General features: G+C 39.2%; 2 protein-coding genes across 2 annotated transcripts in view; one reads left to right on the top strand and one right to left on the bottom strand.

The window, feature by feature from the left end:
- Positions 1-13,047, bottom strand: part of LOC110945556 (moronecidin-like) — a 307,687-nt gene that overhangs the window by 73,591 nt on the left and 221,049 nt on the right. The gene's annotated exons all lie outside the window — the stretch shown is intronic.
- The window catches only part of LOC110957911 (exostosin-1), a 405,942-nt gene that overhangs the window by 305,277 nt on the left and 87,618 nt on the right, over positions 1-13,047 (top strand). The window contains exon 4 of the mRNA XM_051960974.1: positions 8,834-8,927. Within this exon, the coding sequence (XP_051816934.1) occupies positions 8,834-8,927 (94 nt within the window). The remainder of the gene's footprint in view (positions 1-8,833; positions 8,928-13,047) is intronic.

Raw genomic sequence — 13,047 nt, 5'->3', positions numbered from 1 at the left:
GTGTGTGTGTGTGTCCTCATATTACCCATTTTGGTTAACATACTGTACCTCTCTTTGTGAACAAAAAGAACATCTTCATAATTTAAATCATTGTATTTTTGTAAGTAGCGGCTTGGTTTTGGGTCAGTGTGGGAACTATTGTCATTGCAAGTTAAAGTGATGTCTTCTGAAGTGATGGAAACACAACTGTGTGTGTCTGTGTGTGTACCAGTAAGATGCCTGTTTATAGTAATTACTGCTGATGCCACTTATAGTTTACATGGTGCACTGCATTTATAACAAGAAAAGCACCCAGAGAGCGTAATACTCTGCCAAAGCTGCTCAGTCGCTGTATCATTTCCCACAGATAAGTCCACAGCGGTGGGTTTTGTAGTAGGATCGCAATCATGATCGTTAGCAGGCAGCTGGCGTAGTGTTCACTTGTCATAGTTAGAGTGACACCATGCCGCTATCTCGTAATGATACAGAAATCCTTTAAAAAATCAGTGGATCCAGACTATAAGCCACATCACTGCCAAAATCTAATCAGGTGGTCTCTGTGTTATTTCTTACCTTCATTGAAAATTTCATCCAAATCCCTTAGTCCGTTTTTGAGTAATGTTGCAGACAGACAGACAGACAGATGGACAAACTTACGCTGATCACTACATAACTTGCATTCCTTGGCGGAGTAATGATACTTGTTGGGAGCTTGGAATCCGTTGATTTCAAAAAGTAAAACAAAAACATTTCCTCTCTCATAAAGCAAATTTGTTTTGAAAGTCTGGGAACCTCCTTTGTTCACATTCAATTACCTAGTGTGAGTCCTTCTTCTTCTAATATATGTGACACATTAGTGCATTTACTGGCATTTAACTGCCATCTGCAAAGCCATGGAATAGTGTGAAAACATTTCCATTAATATACTTTGCATCTCCTCTGTGTAGGCTGTTTTATTTTATTTTATTTTATGTTGTGAGTCATTTCAGGGCTCCCCAAACATTTTTGCATGTTCCGTCTGCAAGAACCACCATTTCAACCTCTTTCAGGGCTGCTTTTGGGGGTGGAAAAAGTAGCTGCTCCAATGTAGGTATGGTAGGTACATCTGAGAGGTCCTGAAAAATTGCTGTGGGGGCCTCAAAGCTGATTGGTTCAACTCAGAGAGGACAAGAAGCCATACTTTTCTTTTCATCATCGTAACGTAAAATTTGCCATGTAGGCTAACATAACAAAGCCCTAGTACTCAAAAAAAAAAACAAAAAAAAAAACAGAGTTACTGTAAAGTAGAAGAAATCAAAATGGAGCTACATTAAAACTTACTCTTTCAAGATTTTCTAAATCAGGCAATAAACCACAGATGGAAACACTGAGTTGTCAATTGCCAACTGTATTTTTGTCTGTGAGTTGTTGTATAACTTTTGTATGTGGTATTTTGTTTTGTGGATTCTGGCTTCTCTTCAGGTATAACAGCACACATTTTTCACTAGTGTAAACTGGAGCTCTACTCTGTAAGGCCTCATATTGATCCGTCACTCCTAAAACTATTTAGTGTCTTCTGCTGAGAGAACCCTTTTACTTTATAGTGAACAACACTCATTCTTTTGTTTTTCAGCTAAAATGTTGTGAGTGATTCTCTGTGGCACATATTGATTCTTAATTCGCTCGAACAGGGTGTCATCCAGCTCTGCCTTTCTCTTGTCTGTCTGTCGCTTTACAGCACCCAAACGGAGAAAAATATGCTGAATTCACATAGTGCTAACAGAGTTAAAAAAAAAAAAAAAAGAGCAACTACTTCTAAAAGGACCTGCTGGGTTTAAGATCATGTGAAAACATGCTGTCCCTATGCATTAAAAAGTTGTGCTTCCTGCTGCAGTCAGATACTGATCACTACAGTTTTTGGTAATCGATCGAGGAGCACCGCTCAGTTAATTGAAAGTGAATAGAAAAGTGGATGGAAGTGCAGACACAAGGCCGATTATGCATCGCAAGCTGTTTCAATAACGAGAACTTAAAGATCAGAAAGACAGAAATTACAAAAGACTATAGTCCAACTATGTGAGTACATTTTTATGACTTTTGTTTACACACAAACCAAAAGGATTAAACATCTGTAACTGCTTTTTTATTATTGTTATTATTTATGAGCCCTCTTAAATAATTCAGACGCTCACATGCAACATGATCACTAGCAAACAATTACATTCATGAGGGATTTTGGACCAATGTGTTAGTCCTCTCCACTAAGCTGGTTGATATAGCTTTTACACAAATTTGGAGTCACTTAGAAATGTCCTTCTTTTTAGAAGAAATGCAGATTTTTTTCCCCCAAAGACTATGCATTAAATGAATCAGAAATACAGACTAGACATTATGTGCAAAATGGCTATTCTTGCTGGAAACGGCGGATTTTTAATGGAATATCTACGTAGGAGTACAGAGCGTTGTTCCAGCATCCACCACTCCTGTCTTCTAATGCTACATTGTGTTAGCTAATGGTGTTGAAAGGCTAATTGATGATTAGAAAACCCTTGTGCAATTATGTCAGTACATGAATAAAAGTGGAAGTTTTCATGGGCAAGAAGGGTCGAAGGAATTTCGAACAGTGTATATCATGATAAATGTTTCATTTTGGTCAATACTGATAACTTGAGGATTTTCAATGACCTATCTTTTAAAAATGAGAATGTTTTTACTATTATGTAACCCTTTTACTTAGAGTTTTTCCACTGTAACCCGTTTACCCCTTACGTCAAGTCTGGCAGCACTTGAAACATTGTGCCATTGCTTCATCACTGAGCAGTAGATAGTGGAGGAACCATGGTTGTTAATGTCTTTAGACCACGAAATCTATCTTGTTGGGTCTGTGGGCCTCAGGAGACTTACAAGGACACCACGGGGAATACAATGGGGGTCGAAGAGGCTCCATTATCAAGGGATATGATGGGCTGTTTATGAAACAAGGAGGGAGCAAACCAGAACTGCCACCAACCTGTGCTTGGTTATATGCTCTCAAGGAGGTCTGTTTCTGATTACGGTAAGTTAATTAATGAACATTCTATTGAACATTTTTGCAAGTGTCTATCAGCAATGTATAAAGCTATCTCTTTACCGCCAAGGCCCGCTTTCTACAACCATCGTCAAAACACTAAATAAGGGGATATCTTTTGGATAAATGGTTTATATCCCTCCAATAGAGTTCTGGAGACTTTGAAAATCAATACCATAGAGCATCAAAGCTGTCCTGGGAGCCCAACACCTGATTAAGACCCTTTATGTTGGTTTTTCCTTTTAATTGTCACCTTTTTGTACATGTAGGAAAGGCACACACTGACATCCACTCAAACAATGAGTGTACCTTAAAGCAGTGAATTCTCAAGCATTACTTTATGAGCACATAACCGCTCCAGAAGTGATGTGAAACACCCAGCAGCTCATTCACTGCAAACACTCAAGCAAGTGTCTGGAGAGGTGAGATTACAGATTCAGCTGAGAAAATGTGTTTGGAGAGGATCACCCAGCTAGTGTAAGGGGACAATACCTGATTGGGTCAGTATATTGTTGACCCTTTCTACCCTTCCGATCCCTTTTTTTCTGTTTATTTGTTTCAGACATTTGATAGTCTGTTCTATAAATGGGAGGATGAAATAAATCTATAACTACTGTAAACAAAAGGCAAGGTTGTGGTGAGGAGCATTGTAGTGCTGCATGTCTTTGTGTTTTATGGGTCGGGGTGAAGGAGGCCTTTTTCTTCACTAAGTTGGGATCTCAGGGGATTCTCTCATAGACATGCCAGGCACGTCCCAGTTTCCCCATGCGATCTGCTCCGGGTAGCAGGGCCATAAGGAGGCGTTCATATATTCAGCTAGCCGTCCCTTCATGATTTTGAACAGTCACCAGACTGGGCTTCCCAGGTTTTCCTCGATCACTGAGCTTTTCACTTCTGAACACAGTGGTGTTGAGTCAGTGGACAGTAAAATAACCCAGGTACCACATCGGCTGTCTTCAGTTTCCCATGGGTCGTGACACATGCAATGAGCCTCACTGGCCTCTTGAAACATCGTGCAGGTGCTCTATGCCTCCACACCATGCTGCTGCAGCATGGCTTACAGCAGCTGTTTAAATTAATAAAACCTAGAGAACTCTAGCTCTTTGTTGTTTAGTAATGTTAACACATTTATTGTTTTAAATCTGACCTATTACATCTTCGCAGGATGGTTTAATTAATTCAAATTTGAATGGAATACATTTAGACTAATAGGTTAGTTCAGAGATTTTCAAACTACAATTTGCACACAACAAACTTTAAAGATTAAACCCACAACAAAAAGAGACAGTGTCCTCTGTATCCAGGAGAGGACTTCAGTCTGCTCCCTGTACTTAATGGTGTGTTGAGCATTTGTTGCCAGGTCACATCTTGACCAGCATAAAGATGAAGGCAGGTCTTTCTTGTGAAAGTATACCACCTTGAAAGAATCACCGAGAGGTAACACTTTCACACGGGAAGTCTCCACTGCACCAGCATATTAGGAATCACAGGCCAAAGAAAGCTGCTGAGAGCTGGTAGAAATATTGTGGCAGAAAGAGCTGGAGAGTCATGGAAGCTCTGAGCAGCTGGTTTATTTAAGAGGCAGTTAGTATTTGATCTATAGGAGTTTTAGTCCACTGACCCACCCACTTCCCAACGTTTACTGCCTAAATTTAGGACAGCATCACAGATCCTGTGGTCTGCAATTTATTAGAATTAAGGTTATTGTAGAAGTTATTTTCCTCATATAAGCACCTAGTCTGACTGATTTTGCTTCACATCCGAATGCTTACAGGGGACACAAGTGCCAAAGTTAGTAAAAATAATATAACATAATTATATCTATACAAAACTATCTGTATCAGTTCAAAATTAAACTTATTATATTATAAACATTTAGTAAGTTGATGTGTATGCATCATTAAAAGAAATGCAATGTAGTTCAAACATGAAATGAATAAAACATAAATATTACACATACACAAAGTAACTGTGCAGCAGCCTTAACTTGCTGAAGTGTAAACTGTACAGTCCAAAGAAGAGAAGAACTGAGCAATAAATATGCCTGATAGCATACTATTTAGTAATAATGCAAATTCTTAGGATTTTAAATTTAATTTGCCAAAAAAACAACAAAAGAGCGATATGTTTCACCACATAAGTTATCTCACAGAATTTCACACGGTGAGATGAAGTCATTGCTATATAAATACAGTTTTATACATTACCACTCAAAAGTTTGCAGTCACCGAGGCAATTTCATGTTTTCCATGAAAACTCACACTTTTGCGCATGTGCTAACATAATAGCACAAGGGTTTTCTCATCATCAATTAGCCTTTCAACACCATTAGCTAACACAGTGTAGCATTAGAACACAGGAGTGATGGCTGCTGGAAATGTTCCTCTGTACCTCTATGTAGATATTCCATTAAAAATCAGCTGTTTCCAGCTAGAATAGTCATTTACCACATTAACAATGTGTAGACAATATTTCTGATTGTCATGTTATCTTCATTGAAAAAAAAAACTGCTTTTCTTTCAAAAACAAGGACATTTCTAAGAGACCCCAAGCTTTTGAACGGTAGTGTGTGTCATCTCAAGGCACTTCCTATAGTAAGGAAAAGACTTTACAAAATGATACAGGGAAACCCAACAAACCACAATGCTTCTCTTTGAGCAAGCTCTTCAACATTGTGCTTTTACTCTACATATTCATTTATCACATGTCAACATCTTTGGAAAGAGAATTAGTGATGCATGTTTAATGAAGAAGAAATACTTGATTTGCTATGAAAAGGGCCCCAGTTTTGCATAATGGTTTGCTCAAAAACAGTCTTGTATAGAATAGTGCATCCACTTTGCTATTTTTTTCTTGTTTTCTTGGCAGGACTCAGACAGTAGATAGAGAAATGCTTATGTGTGAACACTGGACACATACAGGAAGTCGAGCTATTGTTTATTAGCTCTGTAGTTTCTTATTCTTGGTTTTTCTTGGAAAGACTGGTTCTTCCATACCTGAAGGCAATCCTGTCACGGCCATTTGGGCTGCTACCTCCATATCACTATGGCTTCTGCGCCTCGGGCCCTTGGGTGCTCAGTGTTCCGGTTCAGGGTACAGGCTGCATCTCAGAACAAAGCAGCTCCACTTTCATGCTTTTGTCCAGACTTCGCCGAATACAAGACAGGTTCCTGGGCCATTTCATCAGAGACAAAGCCTCCGGGAAAGGGAGGGAAAGATGGCATCATAAAAAACAAATCATGCAGGAATTGAACCAAGGTCACACAAATGAGATTTTGTCATGAAGCCATGAAACAGAGGAGCTGTGTGGTGAAGTGAGATTTAATTTTAGTCAAACCTTTTGACTTTAGATGTGACAAGCTGTCTCTGTTTGTGTGTATCTCCCTCAGCGGCAGTAAAAATGACCTTGTCTTTAGGTGACAAACTGGACACCTGACATCTTATTTTGCTCCTCTATCACACAAACACAAACACTCTCTCTCTCTCTCTCTCTCTCTTTCTCTCACACACACAAACACATGCGCACGTGCACACACATACACATACACACACTCACACACACAAAGGGTGCAGTGACAGAAAGAGACATGTGAGACTCTCTCATCATGAAGACTTATCATACACAAGCACTATGGAGGCAGGCTTTCTAGGCAGGTGGACACACACACACACACATGCATGCACAAAGACACACAATGCACACACACACACACACACACACACACACACACACACACACACACACACACACACACACACACAGACTCACACGTGTCTAGTGGTGAGGCTGTGGGGACAGTTGATCCCCAGACAGATTAGGCTGCAAACTGAAATCTCCTCAGGCCAGCCCTGAGATCATGTGCGCACACACACACACACACACACACACACACACACACACACACACACACACACGCTCGCACAGTGTCACAGCTTTAGTGTCACAGCTTTAAAGTCACAGATTTTCGACGGACAGCTGTGGCTGGCTGGTTAAAAGTCTGAGTAAAGTCCGGAGCTCAACCATCAGAGAGTAGTTAAATGTGAACATGTTTGAATATTTGTTGTATGTTTATGTATGTACTGAACTCCATAGAAAAATGATGAGCGGCACACATCAACAAATTGCAAGAAGGCTCGACAGCACTGACTATAAGTGCCCGACTCGTCCTGACTTCTGGCTAATCAAAAAATGAGCAAAACGGTGGAGCATGAGTGGAGCTGAAGCACCCACTTGCAACTCAAAGCAGACAAGCCTTTAACTGTAATTAAATTTAAGCTTTAATAAAAATTTAAACAGGGAAATGACAGAGACCAAAACACTTTTTGCACCTGGCTGTAATTATGTTTAATTCTGCTGTAAAGTTAGACATTTTAACATGGGGTTCTGGACTTGACTGGACTTGTAGAGTCTCTAGTGGCCACCTGAGGAACTACACTCCTGCTTCTTGGGTTGTTGCTAGCGCTAGAGGATGTTGGGGAGCTAGTCAGGCTTCTTTAATCCTGGAAGTCTTTCAGACCAAGATGTTGTTTCTTGAGAGACCTGTAAAAACAATTTTTAGCAAGACTGATATCTGAATGCACATAAAGGTACACAGGATTTAAAGCCAGCTAATAACCACAAGCATTCTGGTGAAAGTTCGAAAAGCCTTCAGAGGCGAGCAAGAAAACCTCCAGGGTTGTTAGGAACGTCTCAGTTGCTGCCCTTCATCCTGTGTGCAAACTACATATTTGGTCTTGTGCATTTGTCAAACAGACATTACAGCATAGGAACAGGTTCATGAATTTCTATTGGCACGTCTTTTGCTGTGACTTTGATTCTCATTACACTCATTGCATTCCATCTGCTGGAAATAGGAGCTGATTTTATAAGCTGTGTGTATATAAGGAGCGAGTTAGAGCCATAATTTTTTAGAATGCATGTTTGGTTGGGTTTCTCCACGATCCACAGTTACACTAGCATCAGTCAAATTGACTAACCATCCAGTGAGACTTGCCTCACCTTGCCCTAAGGGGTTGCTACCCTGCACTAAAAGAATTTCATCAGTAAAATATTAGTACTTGCCTTCAAACACTCATTGATCACACATGACAGATGAGATCCACCATGCTTTAAGATCAATAGTTTTCTCCAACACAACTGAGTGAAACCTTCATTGAAGGTAACCCTGCATGGACAAGTCTCTCCTCTCATATCTTGATCAGATGAAATGTGTTCAGGGCCACTGGTGTTTGATTATATAACAGCTGTGGACGGCTATTTCCAGCACATTTCATTATTTATCCTCCTTCCTCCATATCTTTTGATGTGCCACAGCTACAACTCTGATTTCTACAACAACACAGCAACACATTTTACGAAAGATATCAGGTTTTTGAAAACGACTGTGGTAGTTGTTTAGAAGTAAGCTGCTTTTGATTGTTGTTTGAAATGGAATGTGTGGACACTGAGGAGGAAATGGCAAAGGGGAAACAGATTCATGTTGACAATCAGTTTTCACTTTGCCCTTCATTTCTGTCAGCCCTATCGACCTTATCGGCAGCAGCAGCATGTCTAGCAAATTTACAACAGCTCCCCACTCGCAGCTTTTGAGGAACTTTAATTACCCTTTGTTCTCTGTTTCTCTTTTGGTTGTCTCATCGTTGTCTTTTCCTTTTTTTAATTATTAATAGGAATGTACTGTGAAAAAAAATGTTGTTCCACATAATGAATTCCCCTCCTTTTGTCCTCTTTTTTTTTGCTTCTTGCTTTTACTTGCTGAGCTGGTCTTAGTTTATTTTCTCAACAATTTCAATTTTGTGTTTGCACAGGTTTGACTACCAGGAGCTGCTTCATAACTCCAGTTTCTGTTTGGTGCCGCGGGGCCGACGTCTTGGATCCTTCCGCTTCCTGGAGGCCTTGCAGGTGTGTATGGGGGTTTCTGCTTGGATGGAGAGTATCACCATATACTGCATTCTTGGCTAAGCAGGTGTGTAAAATGGGTGGACGCCCAGTGGAAAAACAGCGGAAAATCTGATGTAACCCAACACATTCTACATTTTACAAAGCTCGCACATTTTTTTATTTTTTGTTACTGCTGTCAGCAAAGATGATGATTCTACTTCTTACATTTAAAATATACCTAAAAAATCCATAGTGGAAACGCTTACTATGCGGAGAAATGGTCCCATACATAATAAAATAACTTCTGATATAAAATCAAGTGAAGGCTAACAATGGATATGCTAAGTCATTTGCTTGGGGAACCTACAAAAGAGCATGACTGTCCTTCCAAGAAACACAGCAGTAAAAGTCCATCCATCCATTATCTACACACTGCTTTATCCTCAGGGTCTCGGGAGGGCTGGACTTCGGGTGAAGTCAGCTGGGACTTGGTCGTTAGTACTTTTGCCTTACAGCTAGAAGATCCCTGGTTCGTGTCCCCGCCTTCCTGGGATCTTTCAGCATGGAGTTTGCATGTTCTCCCTGTATATTGATGGGTTTTCTCTGGGTACTCTGGCTTCCTCCCACAGTCCAAAAGCATGTTGAGATTAATGGGTAACCCTAAATTGTCTATAGGTGTGAATGTGAGTGTGAGTGTTTGCCTCTGTTTGTAGCCCTGTGATAGACTGGCGACCTGTATTGACAATGGATGGATGTATAAGAACCAAATAGGTTTCCATATAGTATAGAATTCCTGAAATTCAGTTTTGTCTGGGGCCACCACTGCACAGAAACACTACCAGGATCATGATTCTGGTAGTGAGGGAAAAGTGAAGTAACTCCTAGTACTTACTGTCCTCATCAGTGTTATGTCATAATTAGTGGCAAAGGTTTGCCAGTCAGCCTGTGGAGCTCCAGCTGGGCTCCACAATGACTCAAGCAGTTCCTTGTCGTCCTACCAACAGTGCATCTTATTACTATTGACAATCTGTCGTATCCCCGACACAGAAAAGGCCTGTTTCTGCAGATACACCACAAAGAAGAGAAGGGGGACGTATATACACATCCTCAGACCACAGACGTGTTCATTTTGCATTAGCACATTGTTTCTATCTGTTTCTCTTTTGCTTTGACATTAAGTATCTGGCTCGACTCTGTGCTTGCCTTCAGCTGTCTTGTTTTTCTTGTTCTTGTTTGTTTTTTCGCCTCTCTGATTATATATTCTGTTGTCGACAGACTGCACATTTAGGTTCAGGCATAAATGGGCTGTGCATGTTTCTATCCTCTGGACTTGTCCAGAGCAGTCACTACAGAGATTTTTTATCCATGTTTTCCAGCAGTATTACATAGCTTTTTAAAAAATCCAGCACCAAACTGACTTCACCTTGTTTTAAACTGCCAATACTTCCGAGTTATCCACCAAAAGACTAAGCAGGGAAGAAATGGTAATGAACAGCCAGGTAACGGGCTCGAAGTATGGAGTAACTGTGCATAGTAAACTGTGGATGCCTTTGATAAGCACATACACTTCACTTCATTTACGTCATTAATGTATTTTAAAAGGACAATGGACATCTGCAGTCCCTGAGAAGTATATGCAAAAACAGAAATATATATACTCCACCAACTCGTCTGCAGTGTTTTCCTGGAACCATTATGTTCACTGTGTTTTAATCAAAAGCAGTGAGCAAGAAGAGAATTTTCTGATGACATTAGAAAAGGTGATGCAGTTAGGAAAGATTGCTTAAAAGTAATAAAAAGAATGATTGGCAGAAAAATGCCTTCAATACCTTTAATTAAACTTTCATTTTAAATGCACACCAATTATTTTAATAGCCTTTTCAGTAAATCTGATCTGTTAGGCAGAGAAGAAGAGAAAAACCTGAAAATAAGTCCCCTCTGCTAAGGTATAATAATCATTAAAATTCAGAGGACAGCAGGAGAGAGGACAGACAAACAAAGAGACATGTAAGAGGGTGACAGTGAGAAAGACACAAGAAAAGAAGAGAGAAAGTCGTCTCACAAAGCCAGACTAATCAAAGCAGTGAGAATTTGCATCGACAGGTCACTGATCATGCACTCGGCATTTTGTGAATCTCCTTTAATCTTGCGCTTTCACTTGATTGAGAATCCAGTCGAACTTGAACTTTAAATGAAATACCAGACTTTTTGATTTTTTTCTTCTTCTCTGTCACTGCTCCACAGCTTCAGACTACACATTCAAACCATACTGTACAGAATGTAGTTAAAGTGAACTATCCTCCTCTCAAACCAGATCAGGATCACTGTCACCAGCTTTCTGCTCTCACTCTTGAAAAATGAAATTAATAACATGTTTACACTATATATACACACTTATTTCCCTTCTTTTGCTGTTAGCTAATCACATTACAATGTATATAAGCAGATATTCAGCACTCCAATGGCATGTTTTTGTCTACAGTTGCAGTGCTCATATGAAACATAAAAACAAAACATAACATCATTTTTTTTAGTAAGAAATAAAGACATTTTCATCACATCCCAGTTTTTCTGGCAATTCCTGAACATACATGGCACTATAGTGGCTGTATCCAAGCATCTGACTTGACACACATCCAAAAGAAAATAATGTCTAATGTCTTAGAAACTTAGAAACAAAAAGCTTATGATGCTAAAGATAAACTTAGGATGACAGGGCCACAGGCATTGGATGTGAGATGTGGTCAAAAGACTGTCTCTTTCTCGTAGGCCACACCTTCCTGGCAGTCTCCCCTCACCTTTATCCTCATCCTTCAGCCACTAGATGGGGTTAATTTAAAAACGGAAATGAACAGAAGGAAAACAATCATCCTGGCTCCTACACATCCGGCCCCTACATGTTTTAGCCTTAGCATTAACATTTACAAACTTTAGTATTAAAGGAGCCAGTATCTACCATTGTACTACAAAACTAACTCAAACCTACCCTAAACATGTCATATGCAAAACTGTCACATGTACTTTTCACATTTAAGTGGAAATTTATTTTAAAGTTTCCTAAATGTTATTTTCATTAAAAATGTAACTCCACTGTAATTGCATGTATCGACATAAAAATTAGATATAAGAAGGTTTGGGGTCACCCAGACAATTTCATGTTTTCCATGAAAAGTCACACTTTCATTCATGTGCTAACATAATTGCACAAGGGTTTTCTAATCATCAATTAGCCTTTCAACACCATTAGCTAACATAATGTAGCATTAGAACACAGGAGTGATGGTTGCTGGAAATGTTCCTCTGTACCTCTATGTAGATATTCCATTAAAAATCAGCCATTTCCAACTAGAATAGTCATTTACCACATTAACAATGTCTAGACTGTATTTCTGATTAATTTCATCATATCTTCATTGAAAGAAATTGCTTTTCTTTCAAAAATAAGAACATATCTCTATGACTCCAAAGTTTTGAATGGTAGTGTAAGTTATATTCGTTGAAATATACAATAATATTACTGCTATTTTTAACATTATTAAACTACAAAATTCTTGTAGGGATTTACAGGAAAGACAGCACAACCAGGAAACCTATGCAGAACTTGACTTGTCTGTTTCTAGACATGCCCCTTTAACATTCAATACTATCAGTAGTGCTGAAAAAGTGTGACAGCTAATATAATATTCTTTATAAAACCTTCTTTCTTAGATGAGAAACAGGCTTTGTTTAATCCCTGTAACTGTTACTTTATTGCCTGCTATATAATTTCAGCTCTGAATATAATAAATGACAACACAAGCTTCTAGATGAGGCATAAAATACGTGAAATGGAAGAAATTAGCCAGAAAATATAGTATTTTCACTTTAACCACACTTTAATAGTGCAGTGGAGTGCACAATCAACTCCTCTCTATTAACCACGAGATGATGAACAGTTTAAAGAACCTCTTCATAAAATGAATTTACAGCAACACAGAGAGCTCCTGGGGGGAGAGAAAACAGCTCCTAATGAATGAAGTCACATAAATGAATCCTCCACATACTGGGGCAGACTGGAAAATAAATAAATGCACTTTATTATGTCCTTAATCTTTCTGGCAACTCTATTTGTTTCTGAAAAACTTACTTGGAACACATTGAA

The sequence above is a fragment of the Acanthochromis polyacanthus genome, chromosome 16 (genome assembly GCF_021347895.1).
Source record: "Acanthochromis polyacanthus isolate Apoly-LR-REF ecotype Palm Island chromosome 16, KAUST_Apoly_ChrSc, whole genome shotgun sequence".
In the NCBI taxonomy this organism is placed as follows: domain Eukaryota; kingdom Metazoa; phylum Chordata; class Actinopteri; family Pomacentridae; genus Acanthochromis; species Acanthochromis polyacanthus.
This window is presented reverse-complemented; position numbering and strand designations above follow the sequence as displayed.